This window comes from Danio rerio, chromosome 18, assembly GCF_052040795.2.
Source record: "Danio rerio strain M-AB ecotype USA chromosome 18, GRCz13ab, whole genome shotgun sequence".
Taxonomy (NCBI): Eukaryota; Metazoa; Chordata; class Actinopteri; order Cypriniformes; family Danionidae; genus Danio; species Danio rerio.
In genome coordinates this window covers 18,370,834-18,389,445 of record NC_141038.1, presented here as the reverse complement: position 1 = coordinate 18,389,445, position 18,612 = coordinate 18,370,834, and the positions used below count along the sequence as shown (strand labels likewise).

Sequence of the window (18,612 nt, the reverse complement as noted above, 5' to 3'; positions counted from 1 at the left end):
TGACTGTCTTTTATTGCTTATTCACTTGAATCTACAAGTTGTGTTTTCTTAATTGTTTGGAATAAGAGTAAGCCATTTAAACTGCCTTTTAAAGCAAATATTTGATCAACCAGTTACTTAGTAGCAAGTATGTAGTCAAAAGAACTTAACTGAAGTTCAACAGTTGTATTAGACTGGAAGAAGGATGATTTAAGCAACTTGGAAGTTGGGACGGGCAATAGTTGGTGCCAGACAAGTGGGTATTTCAGACACTGCTGATCTACTTTGTTTTTCGTCATTTGGATGAGGCATTAAACAGGTCCTGACTGTGGTCATTATAAAAATCTTATGGCACTTATTTTCTCTTGGCCCTTAATCATCATGGCCTCCCAATCATACCCATTCACTGAATTGGCTCTATCTCCTTCTCCACTTCACCTATAGCTGGTGTGTGGTGATGCTGCACACTGGTGGTGGTGTGAAGAGAGCCTCCTCATGATTGTGAAGCGCTTTGGGTGTATGCCATACACCATAAATACGCTATATAACTACACATTACATGTTCCAGCACAATCATTTCTAGGATTTACAAAAAATGGTCAGTAAAGCGATATTATGTTCATTCATTCATTTTTCCTTTGAATTGGTCCCTTAATTCATCAGGAGTTCCCACAGCGGAATGAGCCAGCATACGATTTACACAGCGGATGACCCTCCAGGTGCAACCCAGTAATGGAAACGTCCATACACATGCACACTACGGCCAATTTTCGTTTATACAATTCACCTATAGCTCATGTCTTTGGACTGTGGGGAAAACCCAAGTGAACATAGGGAGAACATGCAAACTCCACTCAGAAATACCAACTGGCCCAGCTGGGACTCAAACTAACAACCTTGCGGTGAGGTGACAGGACTGAGCCATCGTGTCACCTGAATATGAGGAAAACAATGAAGTGGTTCTGTAGGAAATATGCCTTAATGCCTGGTTCGTAATCATAACAAAGCATGTCTGTGTACACACACCTTGAAGCAGATGAACACAACTATTCAACTCCAGTCAGTTGACTCAATAAATTTGGACTCTGGTGTAATGGTGTGAGAAACATTTTGTTGGTACACGTTTGTCCGCTTATTACCAACTAATAATCATCATTTAAAATAACATCATACCACAGTCTTTGGATGTGAAAGGATGTAGATGTGTTAAACGAAACAAAAGAAAGTGGCAAATTCAGTGTGAATAATGCTCACTGCTGTGGTGCATTCCTTCAGCGGCGCGCGCTCATCGCTGAGTGGTGCTCGAGCCGCGGGTTCAGTGGTTGTAGTTCTGCTAAGGTCATGTGACGAGTCTATTGTAAAATCTCATGAGAAAACAGTCCACATCAAGTGCGACGCCAGTCAGCAGACGGAGAAACTACCTCTGAAAATGGGACTAAGGGACGAGCTTCTCAAGGCAATCTGGCATGCCTTCACAGCCCTGGATGTGGATAAAAGTGGGAAAGTGTCAAAATCTCAGCTGAAGGTTTGTCGTTTTGCTCTTGAATTAATCGTGTTTTCTTTGAGTTTGTGCACTGGAGTGTAAACGTTGTTTTTAACGCTTCACTGAAGACAATTCTTTCAGTTTAAGGACTCGTGAATCATATATAGCCTCACACTAACTGTAAATGTACAACTTAGTCAAACTCTTTAGAAAATTTGTTTCGAAGCGTACAAACTTAACGTTACTTTATTTCTGGGATAGAGAAGGCTGCTTTTCGTATTCAAGCTTAGGTGCTGTTAATGATGAAGAATTAAATGTCTAACGGCAGTCTAAATATTAACACATTTAGTTACGTTCCAACCCCTTCCCTAAACTTTGACCTTGTTTCAGACTCTTTCTGCCATTGTGTCAATGAAATAGACGTTTGTTTTGCTGCTTCTTTTGCTAAAGTTAAACGTTTACACTTTATTTATGATAGGTTTTACTGTATGTTTTAAATCAGTTTAATATAAAGTAAGTTGAAATGACTTGTTAAGTTAGTTGCATTCAACTAATTGTATGCAGTATTTTTCCATAGCTGTATAACCATTGTATTAAAATTTGTATAATATGTAATGTCTAGATGCATGCTTTTCTAAATTATTATGTCTTCACTAAATAAATAATTTTTAAACATAATTAATATTTCTAACTTTAAAAGCACTTTTTTGGTGAATAATTATTGAACATTGAGCAATGCAAATGTCAACCTCGCCATGAAAACAGTTACGTTTTTACCAAAATAGCAAAGTTTTTTTTGTGTAGGCTTGTATTTTACAGGACTATAAAAATACTCAAAAATGTCTCAGTCAGTGTTCTCAAACAATTATATATGATTTACCAAAGTCACACAAGTGGCGATTTCATATCCGTTATGTCCATACCCAAGCTTTTTTCCTCATGCAAAAATGTCAAATAAAATTAAATCAGTCATTTTTGTTCTATACTAAGCCGACTCTTATCTTTTTGATTAGCATCATTTATTTTGGGTTGTGCAGTTTAATTCACAGAATTTCTACAATGTTGTATACTGTAAACTTGCAGACGTTTTTGGTCACATCCATAACGCTTGTTTATTTTCCTCATTTAAAGAACAAAAAATGTTTACAGATTGATATTTTTATACTTCCACAACTCTGTGGTTGGTTGTTTTGGAAAATATAAACAGATGTTTTAATATAATGTTAACATATACTTCCTCTGTGCATTTGTGTTTTGAGATTTACTGCAAATGTCGCATTTATAACGCTGGAATTGCTCTATTACTGTCTTTCAGGTGCTTTCCCATAACCTGTGCACAGTGATGAAGATCCCTCATGATCCTGTAGCTCTAGAGGAACACTTTAGAGACGATGATGAAGGTCCGGTTTCCAATCAGGGGTACATGCCCTACCTGAACAGGTTCATTCTGGACAAGGTGAGCAGCTTTGTTATTGTGAAAATATGCTGAGGTTTGAAGTTTGCAAGTGTTCCCTGTGTAAAAACAAATTTTGGGATAAAAACAATTGGATTTCGGTCGGCGCGTTAACACAGTGGATAGCGCTGTCACCTCACAGCAAGAAGGTCACTGGTTCGAGCCTCGGCTGGGTCAGTTGGCAGTCAGTTTCCTTCAGGTGCTCTGGTTCCCCCCACAGGTCCAAAGACATTCGCTTTAGTTGAATTGGGTAAATTAAATTGTCCATAGTGTACGTTTGTGAATGATAGTGTATGGATGTTTCCCAGTACTGGGATGCAGCTGGAAAGGCATCTGTTGCGTAAAACATATGCTAAATAAGTTGCTGGTTCATTTCACTGTGGCGACCCCAGAATAATAAAGGGACTAACCCAAAAAGAAAATGAATGAACGTGAATTTCCCCACATTTGTACCTTTTGAATAGTTTGTCTGTCTACTTACATAGTGAAATAATCATTTGAAGGCCATTCTTAATATAAACAGTGCATGTTGATCCATGCACATAATTATTGTAATTCTTTTATGCATTTTCCTTTCATAATATTGTTGATCCACACACTATAATATAAATATAGATTTTTTTAAAATACATGTTAAGAATTTTCGTATGAAAAAGTGGTCATGGTGCACTAACCCTAATTTGACTAAAACAACTGGTGCGTTTAGATCTAAAGTAAATGTTAGATAATGAAACTCTTCCGAGCATGAGGATTAGTGTTGAAAGTATTTGGAAGAACTGCTTTCTTTGTAATTTCTCATTTTCTTGTGCAAAAGGAAACAGAAGGAGGGAAGAGATTTCACAATGCACCACAGCGCAGTTTACTTCTGGCTTTTAAGACTCATTTGTTTGCTTGTTGAAAGGTATAGTAGGCAACGTTGAAGTTTAATGCCTAAAATTCTGACAACGGAAAGTGTGATTATACCCTTTGCCTATTTTCTGCTTGTCTGAGGTTTTGTGTTTGGGGTATTCGCATGACTAGCCACATATTGTCAGCTTTCTCTGGTCACACTTTTACCTCTAATCGTGCAGCTGTGTGACTGACCAAACACTCACTCCACCCTGCTGCAGGGAGACCCGCCTTTCCCTTTTCTTTGCCTGCCATTTTGACTTCCAGCCAAGCAATTTAACTTGTGGTCAGTGGGAGAAAACAAGTTACAGTGCTTTACTTTTTATAGCGTTACACTCAGACATTTACACACACAAACACCATTTGCCCACTGGATGAGAACGTACACAAGCAGCATAGTTTCACATCTTGTTTCTCATAGTTGGATGACTTGATTGTGCCAATTTGTGAAAAATTATGCCCCTACACATTTCTCACCCTTTCAGCTCTCTTGATTCCAGGAATGCATTGTCTATAAAGCGCTCTGATGTCACTTGAGGAACAAAAGAGCACAGACCCACTTCACAAACACCAGACCAAAACAGTGACTCTTGTCAAAAGTGCCTAGTGTGGTGTGACCGAATTTTCTAAATATGTTTTGTGGTTATGCTCTGCTAGAAACATGTTATGTTCAAAATGTTGTTTCTCATGCTACACTACCTGACAAGTGTCTTGTCTTCGATCCCAGTAAGCACAACTAATAATAACTTGACTCCTTTTGGAAAAGTGGCAGAAGGTAGATATTTCCGACGAATCATGTGTTGAACTGCATGCCAATCATCACAAACACTGCAGAAGACTTATTGGAACCCGCATAAACCCATGATTCTCATAGAAATCAGTCAAGTTTGGTGAAGGAAAATCATGGTTTGGGGTTACATTCAGTATGGGGGCGTGCGAAAGATCTGCAGAGTGGATGGCAACATCAACAGCCCGAGGCATCAAGACATTTGTGCTGCCCATTACATTACAAACCACAGGTGAGGGCAAGTTCTTCAGCAGGATAGCGCTCCTTCTCATACTTCAGCCTCCACATCAAAGGTCCTGAAAGCAAGGAAGATTAAGATGCTCCAGGATTGGCCAGACCAGTCACCATACATGAACATTATGGATCATGTCTGGCGTAAGATGAAGGAAGCACTGAAGATGAATCTGAAAATCTTGATGAACTCTGGGAGTCCCGCAGGAACGCTTTCTTTTTCATTTCAGATTACTTTATTGATAAGTTTTTTAAGTAATTGAAGCTCATGGGAGTCATACATATAATACTTATTATTTGTTGTTCCTAAAACTTGGATCGATGACAAGACTTTTGTCAGGTAATGTGTGCTTTTTATAAGGCGATGGTTAAATAAAAGTCAGTAGATTAATTACTAAAGATGGACACAATCATTTAGCAATGAAGCAAAACTAAAAACTTTAAGGAAAGTTTCTGTTATTAAGAGCTTTCTTTATCATGAAAATAACAGTGATAGAAATGTATAACATTTTTCATAATATAAAAAATGAACAATCAACACAAATATTTCCAAATAATTAAAGTAATAAATGTTTCTTGAGCATTGCATTAGAATTTATTAAACGTGTGACACTGACACAGTGTGTTTACATGTACAATAATAACTCACAACTACCCAAAATCATTTTACCAGTTGAAGTGTAAATCATAACCTGGCCAAAAAAATGAAACAAAATTTCAGATTTTTTTTAACAATGTGGCAATTTAACAGTTTTAATTTAATTAGTTTAATCAAGTAATTGAAATAAGCAGGATAGGCTTTTACAGTGCATTACCAACAATGAACATGTTGGTTGGAAGGATGAGAGAAGTCAGAAACTCGTAAGAATGGAAATTTGTGCCAGTGTGTCAGATAAAATTGCTTAATATGCCTTAATATTTTAGAGATAGTAGTAAAAGTTTGCAGAAAGAAAAACTCAAAAGAAAGAAAGAAGAAAAAAACTAATGGTTGATCTTATGCACCCAACCATAAGTAAATATGCAGCCTTTTTTTGATTACCTGACCTGTGTATTGATGGCACTACCCACGGATATAACTGAGAAATTCTGTGCTCCTATTGGCCAGTGTCACCCACCTGATGGAACTTGCCATGAAGAACGAAGAAAATATAAAACGTGCTAAACATTCTGTGATGGTGTCGTGAACTATGCCACATTACATGAGAAGAAAACATTGAATCTTGTGTCATGATGCCCATTTGACGTTTACGAATCCCTATGGCACCCTGTGTCAAGGAAAACGTGCCGAAATCATGACAAATGCATGTGGTCTGACCGAGGTTTAAGGCTGTATAAGGATGTTTTTTAATATTAAATGATTTCTTTGCTCAAATATTTTGAAGATTGGATGCACTTAAAGAACACCTAATTGTCTTGTGCACTTTAGCGAGCCATCAGTGATTCAGTAATGCAGGTGAAATTGGGATAACACTCTGTAAATTGATAACAAATGTCACGACAACAAATATTTTTGTTACAATAACTTATTTTAAAAAGTTTATTATAGGTTTCAGAATATTATACTTATATTTTTACTAAATATTTTTTGTCACTTTGATCTAAGTTAGGCGAAGCAGTGGGGCAGTAGGTAGTGCTGTCGCCTCACAGCAAGAAGGTCACTGGGTCGCTGGTTCAATCCTCGGCTCAGTTGGCGTTTCTGTGTGGAGTTTGCATGTTCTCCCTGCGTTCGCGTGGATTTCCTCTGAGTGCTCCGGTTTCCCCCACAGTACAAAGACATGCGGTACAGGTGAATTGGGTAGGCTAAATTGTCCGTAGTGTATGAGTGAGTGTGAATGAGTGTTTGTGGATGTTTCCCAGAGATAGGTTGCGGCTGGAAGGGCATCCGCTGCTAAAAAACGTGCTGGATAAGTTGGTGGTTCATTCCGCTGTGGCGACCCCAGATTAATAAAGGGACTAAGCCGAGAAGAAAATGAATAAATGAATGATCTAAGTTGATCTAAAACTACTAAAGTTAATTTGATTCAATGAAAAAAATTAAGGCAGCAATAATTTTTTACAGTGTGGCCAAAATTCTATAGGAATCTATCAGTTTGTTTATCGGTATACAATAACTTGCCTAATTACCATAACCTGCCTAGTTAACCTAAATAATGTAGTTAAGCCTTAAAATGTTACTTAGGGCTGTATAGAAGTGTCTAGAAAAATATCTAGTAAAATATTATTTACTGTCATCATGGCAAAGCTAAAATAAATCAGTTATTAGTTATTATGTTTAGAAATGTGTTGAAAAAATCTTCTCTGTTAAACAGAAATTGGGGAAAAAAGGAAGACAAGTTAACACATGTACAAGAACACATACTTTTGTAGGCATAATTAATTTAAGAATATACAATTACTATTTTAATGTATCAAGTAAATGAAGTCCTGGTGAATAGCAGACTTCTAGAACTTCCTGTAGATTTATAAATATCTAGCAATGTACAGAATGTAGTGTCACAGTGACTTCTTGGCATTCTTTGGTTAAATGTGCTAAATACTAAACACTGAAAAGTAAATGACCACCATTCAAGGAAACTGAGATCCTACATAAGTAATTTACTGTATTTCTATTACTCTAGGTTTCTTCTTGCATAATAAAATACTTAGAACTCAAATTAATCCTTTGGTTGACTTCTAACTACAGTTAAGGTCAGAATTATTAGCCCCCCTTTGATTTTTGTTCTTTTTTTTAAATATTTCCTAAATGATGCCTAACAGAGCAAGGAAATTTTCACAATATTTCTGATAATATTTTTTTCTTCTGGAGAAAGTCCTATTTGTTTTATTTGGCTAGAATAAAATCAGGTTTTAATTTTTTAAACGCCATTTTAAGGACAAATTATTAGCCCTTTTAAGCTATATATTTTATCGATTGTCCGCAAACAAACCATCGGTATACAATAACTTGCCTAATTACCATAACCTGCCTAGTTAACCTAAATAATGTAGTTAAGCCTTAAAATGTTACTTGGGCTGTATAGAAGTGTCTTGAAAAATATCTAGTAAAATATTATTTACTGTCTTCATGGCAAAGCTAAAATAAATCAGTTATTAGTTATTATGTTTAGAAATGTGTTGAAAAAAATCTTCTCTGTTAAACAGAAATTGGGGGAAAAAATAAACAGGGGCTAATAATTCAGGGGGGCTAATAATTCTGACTTCAACTGTATATTTAGTTTGTGTCATTACTTGAAGGTCATTCCATATTTTAATATTCAACATTTGGTCCTCTAATATTGGACAATTTCCCTCAAAGAGTTGATTGCATGTATTCTTGCTCATCTCTTCCATAACACCTAAGTCCTTTCTTGCCCTCACGACCCTTCACAGTCAGAGAAACCATGAAGCAGTTATTCAATTGCGCGATAAAGTCTATTTATGAATGTGATGAAGCTCGAGCTCCACTGAATACAAATGAACAGCTTCATCTGGAGAAGAACAGAGGCTCCACTGGCCACTCAGGTCTCCACAAGGCCCCTATTGTGAGTCTCCCGGAGAAAGCCGAGCGCGATGGGAGGTGCGTGTGTGAGCGAGGGATGAAATCTGGCACATATACTCGCAAAGAGGAGCTGCTATTTCAAAACAAACATACTTACGCCTCTGCAACCGAGCGTGTGGATTACAGTGACGCAGTGTTTCTTGGGAGTTGTCTGGTCGCTTTTGTTGAAAACATTACTCCACCAGACAGTCTATAAATAGTGCAGGGCTATGACGGGTCATTTGGGCAATTTGGTGACTGTTTGTGAGTTTGGTTTTGATGGGATACTCCATTTGTTTTTGAAATAGGCTTATTGTAAAAGTCACCAAGAGTTTAACATTTGAGTTTTACCATTTTTTTGAACTGGATTAGATCATTATCAGCTTGCTCATAGATTAAAAAAAAGTTTTGATCCTTTTCCTATATTTAAAGCTTGACTATTCTGTTGTTACATAGCCTGACAGAATAGTTGCTATTTTGTTGATTGTTATGGCTTTGAGCTATACTGTCATTTTAGTGTAACGTTCAAAGATATCTGTTGTCGTATTATAGCTGCAGCAGGTGCAGTGATATTACGCAGCACCTGAAAATAGTCCCCAGCTAGGTAACAGCATTTCGTAATTTCATTGCGCCTGCTGCAGACATGGTACGGCAACAAATTTCCTTGATCATTACACTGGAATTAGAGTATAGTTTTTATTCTTATTCCTAGTCAAAGATTTATTTTTATGTCATGTACCTGTAATTACATACCCGTCAACCCTCCCGTTTTTGCCAGGATTCTCCCATATTTTACTATTCCATCCTGCTATCATCCCTTTTAAGTATTTTCCTGTACTTAGCCGATCTTAAATGTGATATAATTGCAAAAGCTTTTCAAGAGAATTATGCTTTCACTTTTTTTTTTGGCTTGAATATAAAAATGGCAGCATTCATTTCATTTCCATTAATCTTTGCCCTTCCTATGCAACCTCTCTGAATCAAGGCAAGTTTATTTATATATAGCCCATTTCATACACAAAAGTAATTCAAAGCGCTTTACATAAACGTAAATCATTTTAATTAAAATTATTAAAAGAAATAAAAACAGATTCAAATGTGTTAAAACAGGTTATAAAAGAATAAAATAGAAAAGAAAAACATAATAGTGTGATCTGTCAGATGCAGCACAGTGCTCATTCAGTAAAAGCACAGCTAAACAGATGTTTTTCAAGTCTTGATGTGAATGTGCCTAATGTTGGAGAAAATCTAATCATTTCTGGAAGCTGATTCCCGCATCGGGGTGTGTAGTAGCTGAAGGCCGATTCACCCTGCTTTGACTAAACCATTGGAATTTCTTGGTTTAGTTATATGATCCTAAAGATCTGAGTGATCTGTTAGGTTTGTATTCAGTGAGCATATCTGTAATGTATTGAGGTCCTAGGCCATTTAGTGATTTATAGACAAGTAATAATACCTTTACTATTCTGAATATAACTGGGAGCCAGCGTAAAGACCTGAGAACAGGCGTGATGTGCTCTAATTGTCTGGTTCTGGTCAGAATCCTGGCAGCAACATTCTGGATAAGCTGCAATTGTCTGTCTTTTTGACTGTCTTTTTGGGAGGGCTGAGGATTCCAGTACAGTAATCACCCTGCTGGTGATAAAAGCATGATATTATTTTTGTTATTTAGAATCAGTCAATTTATGTATCTGTGCTGACTGATCGATGCTCTCTGTATAAAGACAATGTTCACAGAAGAGGAGCGAAAGGGGGCACTTTTGGATTTGGGTGTGTTTTTAAACAGACTAATACACTTAATAATATGTAAACATGTCCGTCATGACATGTTTTATTTTAAATACAAATAATTTTGTTTTAAATTAGCATATAGTTACGAAAGTAATCAAATGGGTTTATTATAGATCTATGCATTCCTAAAGTGACACCTTTGTAATTTTTACCTTTGTCATTCTTTTTAATTTTTGTATAGGCCATTAATTGTAATAGGCTAAACCTTTTATTTTATTTTTAAATAAATTGTATTCCATCACTTGAGGCTAATTTCCTCCCCATATTTGTCATGGATTTAACTAGGCTTATGTACAATTAAACTGCTCTAAATTAACAGATTGGGGAGTTTGGGGTAATTTTGGGAGATTTTTTTAATCATTATTTTTTAGGAGTTTTTAACTTTTAATGGATAGAATAGTGCAGAGAATTGACAGGAAATAGTTTGGAGCAGAGAGAGGGGAAGGATCGGCAAAGGACCTTGAGCCGGGAATCGAACTCAGGTCACCGTGAGCACCATGGTGCTATATGTCAGTGCACTTAACCACTAGGCTATTGGCGCAGACATTTTGGGAGATTTTGTTGCCATCCCGTATTTTTGCTTCCCAATGTTGACAGGTATGATGTAATTACAGAAGAGTCAAGCTTTATATACAAAAAAATAAGTTTTTGAGCGAGATGCTAATGGTCTATTCTAATTCAGTGCTAAGCTAAGCTAAGCTAAGCTAAAAGTGCTAACCGCTAGATTCAGAGATTAGCTGAATGAATTCAAAAATGCTAGAAGCTACTGTTTAACTCTAGGGGAGTTTTAAAATGAGCCTATTTTCAAAAAAAAAACTGGAGAGTTCCTTTAATGTGCAATATAACAAGCGAACCAATAATATTGTTATTTAAATATTTGAAGATTTAACATTTCTGACAGCTGTAGTAGTTTGCTGCCCAAGATGAAATTTTTATTACTTAGGCAAAAAGTTTGGAACTCTTTCAGACTTGCAGAGCACAACACACATTTAGTACTACCTAAGTAGAATTTATCCTTAATGTTTAAAGACATAATTAAGTTTGTGTTTAATCAGGTTAAAGTTTGCTTTGCTTAAATGTTTGCAGTTTTCCCAACAGAATGTTCAGCACTAGTCAGATGGGCACTGGATGCAAACTGTGCCCAGAGCACTCCAAAAGTATCCATGGGAACTCTAGTTAAGTACTGAGGGAAAAACTTGTCTTATTTGCAGTGTTGTGTGTGCCTTGAATAGGTTTTGGGCCTTCTTTGCACTTGTAAACCTGATTCAGGACATTTTATTCATTCTGATCTTTACATCAAATCTAATTAGAGTCGCACCTATCTAACACTTTGTTTTACACAGTTGTTCTTTGGCCTTTATCCAGTATTTAGCATTTCTCCAATCCATAAGGTCTCATGATTGTGTATGAATTGTTGTTTTTTTTCCTGCAGGTTCAGGACAACTTTGACCGGATTGACTTTAACAGGATGTGCTGGACTCTGTGTGCCAGAAAAAACCTCAACAGAAACCACCTGCTTATCTCAGATGACGATGCCTTTAAGATCTGGTGTATTTTCAACTTCCTGTCTGAGGATAAATATCCACTGGTCATGGTCTCAGAGGAGGTGAGATGGATAACTGTATTAAAGGTACATAAGGCGGCACTTCCAGATTGCTGCTGGTTCCAGTCCTGGCTGGGCCAGTTGGTATTTCTCAGTGGAGTTTGCATGTTCTCCCCATATTCATGTGGGTTTGCTCCAGCTGCTCCGGTTTCCCCCACAGTCCAAAGACATGCACTATAGGGGAATTGGGTTAACAAAATTGGCTCTAGTGTAGTGTATGTGAGAGTGTATGTGTATTTCCCAGTACTGGGATGTGGCTGGAAGGGCATCCGCAGCATAAAACATATGCCAGAATAGTTTGTGGTTCATTCCGCTGTGGCGACCTCTTATAAATAAGGTATTAAAAGGAAAATGAATGAATTAATGAATGAATGAATGGTACATAAAGGAACCAGACATTTTGGTAGAAATGTTTGCTGGGTGAAGAAAACAAATTGTCTAAAAATCGAGGATAATACAAAATAGTTTGCAACACTGGCAACCAAAATGCAGTTTGCAAAATATTGATTGTGTTTTCAAGTAGATTTAACATACAAGAGACTGAATAGGATAAAGTTCCAATAGTTATATAAACTTAAAGTGATATGTAGTTCATGTCCTATTTATTATTATTATTAATTATTGTCGGTTATTTTAATACATCAGCATATACAAATGCAATCTCAGCTATACTGTAGGAAATTATGGAAATTATACAAACAAGTAAACAGGATAATACTTATTAATGTAATGCAAAAAATCATCAGACTTCTGATCCTATTCTATTTTCAAGCAAAAATATTAGAAATATCCTTGCAAATGTATACAACTTCAACAATTAGAAACCATTTGTATAATGTTGTTAAAGTTAGAGCCAACTGACTTAACTTTTAAATACATTGTTCCTTATTAAAACTTTAGCTACTGTCAAATGTTCATTTCTAAGACAGAAAATGTTCTAATACTAGATTAATTACAATAGATTACATGTCCAGTGTTACCAAATATCCTACACTCACCGGCCACTTTATAAGGTACACCTGTCCAACTGCTCGTTAACGGCCAATCACATGGCAGCGACTTAATGCATTTAGACATGTAGAAAATTGGAGAATTGTAAAAACGTTGCCTTGTCTGGTAAGTCTCGATTTCGGCTGTGAATTTCAGATGATAGCGTTAGAATTTGGCATCAACAACATGAAAACATGGATCTATCCTGTCTTGTATCAAAGTTTCAGGCTGCTGCTGGTGGTGTAATGGTGTGGGAAATATTTTCTTGGCTCTCTTTGGGCCCATTATTACCAATTGAGCATTGTGTCAACGCCACAGCCTACCTGAGTATTGTTGCTGACCATGTCCATCTTTTTAGGACCAGTGTACCCATCTTCTGATGTCTACTTCCAGCAGGATAAAGTAGCATGTCATAACTGGTTTCTTGAACATGACAATGAGTTCACTGTACTCAAATGGCCTCCACATTCACCAGATGTCAATCCAATTATGCCCCTTTGGGATGTGGTTGAACTGGTGATAAGCATCATGGATGTGCAGCCGACAAATCCGCGGCAACTGCATGATGCTATCATTTCAATATGGACAAAATCTCTATGAATCTATGCCATAAAGGATTTAGGCAGTTCTGAAGGCAAAAGGGAATCCAACTCCTCGGTACTACTGGTGTACCCAATAAAGTGGCCGGTGTGTGTATGTTGGTGCCAACATTTGTAATTCTCAGTTTGATAAGATTGTACAGATTGACAGTAGTGTTACAGTTTGTTATGTTTTCAATACAGGAAGAACGGTAACCATTTTCTTATTTGTCAAAACTAAGATCATAAAGCAAGAGTTTTTTTTTTACTTTGAGCAATGGTGAAGCTATACTTGACTCATCGTCTGTGGTGTTTTTTTAGCAGCATATAAAACAAAAACAGCTGACAAAAAAAAAGTAACTTTCTTAAACTTTGAACTTGAGTGTGTTTTTAACACTCTCAATTGAGTTTGTTTTCACTCACTGTCTACAATTTTTTTCTTTATGGGCAGCACAGATTTACTTGATGTGACAGTCACCAGTGAAAAACGCCCTCTTGCTATAGGGACAAAGGTTCCAGACGCAGCCAGGAATTATAGTCGTGCTGAACTAAGCTTGTGAAGGAATAGTGTAATTGGACTTAATTAATGTAAACAACGTCTAACATAACACTAAACAATTATTCATATAATAATCATTCTACAGCATTTCATAGACAAGGTTGCTAGAAAAACTGAAATAAAAACAGAGATTTAATCATGGTTTATGTTAAACATAAAAAGATGTTTCCCAATATTTACATGTATTCTTGTGAACACAGTAAAAACAAGAACAGTCTTTTAAAAACCTCCTTTCATGATTGATACTGTAGTTCCTATTTCCAGTCATCTGTAATATTCTCATGAAACCGGATTATTTTTATTCTACTCTACTTCTGTTTTATATACAACTACAAAGTTCTCTCATTCTGATTTGATTGTGAATGAGAAAAAGGTGTCTTAAAAAGGAAGTTGCCAGCTTGCTGATACATGTCACTGATATTTCTGCTGGTGCATATTCAAGAGGGAACTATAATGAAATCAATACAGTCCTTCAGAGATTTTATGTAGTTTAACCTGCTTAACCTGAGGTCAGTATTGTTCAAAATGCCATGTTTAACCACTGTTTCACACTTGAAATTTAGTAATGGAGTTAGCACTGCGTTTACATGGGATTATGAAATGCTCCAGAGTTTTGCAATGTTTGTGTTGCCATACATGTGCATTGTGAAACAATACTGTTAACAGTAATTGTGTGCCACTTTGAACAGTCAATGTGCATTATAAATAATCAGGTGTTTTGCTATTTGAAATTGAAGATGTCAAATTGTGATATGAAATATGTAGGTATTTTTTATTACTTTAATTTTATTGAAAACTTTTCATTTTACAATAGAACATTTTACATTCATAAAAATCAAGTGTTAAAATTTTCAAACAAACAAACAAATAAATAAATAAATAAACAAATAAGACATGTTTTGGGGTGTTTATATTGTTCCGATATGAAATATATGCGTGGTCATGTGTATTGAGATTGTATGTTACGAAGTATCTGCTTATAATTCCTTAGGATAATTCTGGGTAAATTGAAGCAAGATAACAGATAATCTGGGGGTTTATATTGACACTCAGGCTTAACTATTTGATTTTAAGTGTACAAAAACCTTCAAGAGTGCTTAGAGTGCATCTAAACAATATAATGTGTTACTATGCTAGTGTTATTGAACATAAATAACTAGCATTTGACTAAAATGTGTATTTGGTATACCATAAAAGTCTGCGTTCTCTCCCCCAGATAGAGTACTTCCTTCGTAAACTAACAGAAGCCATGGGCGGCAGCTGGATTGAGGAGAAGTTCGAACAGTACAAGCTCCAGCTGAGCAGCAAGCACCAGTGCCTGAAAGTGTGGGAGCTGATCGAGCTGGTGGGAATGGGTCACTTCAGTAAAGGCATGGACCGCCAGACTCTCTCCATGGGCATCACTGAAGTGTTCCACGAGCTGATTCTGGATGTGCTCAAACAGGTAAGAGGAGCTCTAGTATTATGCACCGTACAGGGCATGAACAAAGCAAGATTTAGCTGTCAGTTCACATTTTAGTGCTTAAAGGTCCTGTGAAGTGCTCTGAAGTATGCATTCTTATTCTGTGTTTGATGTGATCTCAACTGAAACACGAAGAGAGGGTGGGACGTAGTGTAGCCCCTCCCCTTTAAAAAAAACAGCCAATAGTGTTTTGTTTTATCATAGCTATGCCAATGAGAGTGTTTGAGCTCAAGTGCATCAGATGAAAAACAAATGTGAAGCATCTGGAAGGGAGCGGGGCATGTCAGATACTAGAGAGCATTTGATTGGTCAAGATTTGATGACTTTAATTAAACTGTTGCTCCATTTGGGCAGAGAAGACAAAGTACAAGCTTGTTTACATCAGGTTTATATCTTCTGAATGTGAATTTTGTCACTGTTTTTCGAGCGCGTTAGCTTTTAGAAATCCTAAAAACAAACAAGACTGATACTAACATCTAAAACACTTTATTTTAATTTCTGGGACTTTTAATTTTGTTTTGTACACACATAGTTTGGTAATTTACAACAATTACATACACATTTACAGCTATTCTGTGCAGACTGAACAAATCCCTTAGTTAATGATATTTTTAAATGCTTATCATAAATGTCTTTGTCTTCTGGCATGTATGATACACTATAATCTTCTATGTAAAGCTGCTTTGACACAGTCTACATTGTAAAAGCGCTATAGAAATAAAGGTGAATTGAATTGAATTGAATTGAATTGAATGTGCCTTACAAGAAATCACAGCGAATGAATTTTGCTTTGACCAATTAAGGTTGCCAGAACTAACAATATGAAATGTTATTGGTTCACTATAAAATGTTATAGGTATATAAAATTTTGTCATTTTGTCATTTTGGTGGCTAAATACTGTATGAGGATTAGTACATACATCCTACCACATTTCATTACAAAGTAAATGTAATTATTTAGTGAATGTTAAGACAGCTTATGACAGCTGTTTTGCATCATTATGTTTTATCATTTTGCTGTGTCATTCTAGTGATTACAAGAAATTTCTGCTTTAATTTTCGACCCTTAATTCATAATATACATTTAATTATTGTATTATCGATTGTTGTGCTCATGATCCCTTCATGCCCTTTCCTGAATCTGTTTTAGGTATGCATAAAAAAGTGATATTGTGAACAGTGGTGTAAAGTAACAAATGACAAATACTCAAATTACTGTAATTGTGTAGTTTTTCTCAGAAATTGTAATTTACTTGGTAGTTTTATAAATGTGTACTTTAACTTTCCCTTAAGTACTTTTTTGTGCTGTATTGATAATTTTACTCCACTACTTTCCTTCAACCTGCATGCAGTCACTACATTATTAGACTAGATAAATCAGTCATGTGATTCCTGTTCAATCAAATCGCACATATAAGGTAAATCGCATCATAATGAACTTCCTCAAGACATGTGCCATTTATAATTGCAGCAAACTGTGCATTAAAAGTGTCCAAGAAGATGTCCAAAATCTTTATACTCATTGACCCAGAGACTGTTAAGATGCATGTCACTGATGAGAAGATGACGGATGTTTACTGTATGATGGCCTTAAACACACAACAGGCACAGAACGTCAACATGACAACGTCGTGGGGACATTGCATTTTGCTTGGAAATAAATATCGGGTTGACGTCAGAATACAACATCAGGCCGACTTTAATGTCCAACATCTAACCAAAAATCAACCAAATATCCATGTCTAATGGTGTTATAGCTTAACGTTGTGTGGATGTTACCATTATGACTTCTATAAGACGTTGGATTTTGGTTGCCATACCTGATGAATAAATTTCAGTATTTGACGTCAATATGACGTTGGTTTAAGACGTTGGCTCAACATTGGGTTTTGGTCAATTTCCAACAAAACTAAAATCAACCAAACATAAATGTCATTTGACATCATTATTGGAGGTCAAAATGACATTGTCCTTAGACGCTGGCTAGACATTGAATTTTAGTCCCCTACGTAATCTAAATCTACCCTAATATTAACGTCTTCTGATGTTGTGTACCTGCTGGGCAGTAACTAAATACACTACAGAATGGTATGTTTACACACAAGCATAAATTAGATGTAAACGCATCAGCTTTTTACAGCGTAATACTCACTACTCGTTTCTCTAGAGTACTTTTGAAAGGTCTACTTACTACTCATACTTTGAGTAATATTTACAACAGAGACTTTACTCCACTTGCACTAAACATTAAGGCAAGTAATGGTACTTATACTTGAGTATGATTTTTCAGTACTCTTTCCACCACTGATTGTGAAATATACATATAATTTAAAATCAATTATTACTAATTAATTATATTTTAAAATCCAAAGCTGGATTTTCAGCATTATTACTTCAGTTCTCAGTTTCACATGATCCTTCAGAATTCATTCTAATATGCTGATTTTGTGGCATTTATTATTAATAATGCTGAAAACATTTTGTCTAATGTTTTTTTTTTTTAGAAAATCATATTTATTATAGCATTTTTTAAACAGCAAGTTTATAGAAACAACATTTATTATAAACACAAATGTGCTGTATGTTTTCTATCTTATCATGGATTTAATTCATCATTACCGACTAAAAATATTATGTAAAAATCATCTTTGAATGACTGGAGATCAGAATTTAAGCATATTTTTCTTTATTAAAAAGGATCAACATTTAGGTCTCATTGTTTACTCTCATACTTTATATTTTAAAGAGTGATCTATTCTGCTGTTGCAAACTAAAATGCAAAGTTATGCACAAATTCTTTTTGTAAATGAATGTAGAAAATCTGGTTTGATGTAATCACGGTGTTTTGCTGGTTGTCGCCAAACATGTCACAACCATATTACTTAAAATAGTTCTTACCTGTTATGTTAATTTATTTACAGCATGTAGCCCAAATGCAGTATGCGAGTGCTGACAGTGACCTTTAGTAGACTGACCAGCAGTCACGGTGATATCAGCTGCCTGTGTATTGAGGTCTGTATATTTTGGAGATCTGAGGACAGTGTCAACAAAGCACACTGGCATCAGTGTTGTTTTCTGCTTTGACTATGAATGAGAGAGAGATTGGTGCCAAGGCCAGCTGTGCAGCCACAGTCAGGAACAGATACGGAATTAAGCAAGTCATAGGAAACTGTGCCTTGAGCAGAATGTAATTCTCACATGGCATGAAATGCATAGTTAGGTCCTGTTTACACCTGGAATTAACATACATTTTGGTTTCCGCCCTGATCAATGGAGAATTACACTGAAAAC

At 36.0% G+C, this 18,612-nt stretch overlaps 1 protein-coding gene across 2 annotated transcripts in view; it reads left to right on the top strand.

Annotated features, from left to right (window-relative positions):
* The first annotated feature begins 1,341 nt into the window (after window positions 1-1,341).
* The window catches only part of swap70b (switching B cell complex subunit SWAP70b), a 38,506-nt gene continuing 21,235 nt past the window's right edge, over window positions 1,342-18,612 (top strand). The window contains exons 1-4 of one of the 2 annotated variants that reach the window (XM_087292212.1): window positions 1,342-1,504; window positions 2,778-2,918; window positions 11,562-11,735; window positions 15,076-15,433. Coding sequence is in view for 1 of the 2 variants with exons in the window: in NM_001044986.1 (NP_001038451.1) it covers window positions 1,409-1,504; window positions 2,778-2,918; window positions 11,562-11,735; window positions 15,076-15,303 (639 nt within the window). In the remaining variant the exon portion in view is untranslated. 2 annotated transcript variants of the gene reach the window in all.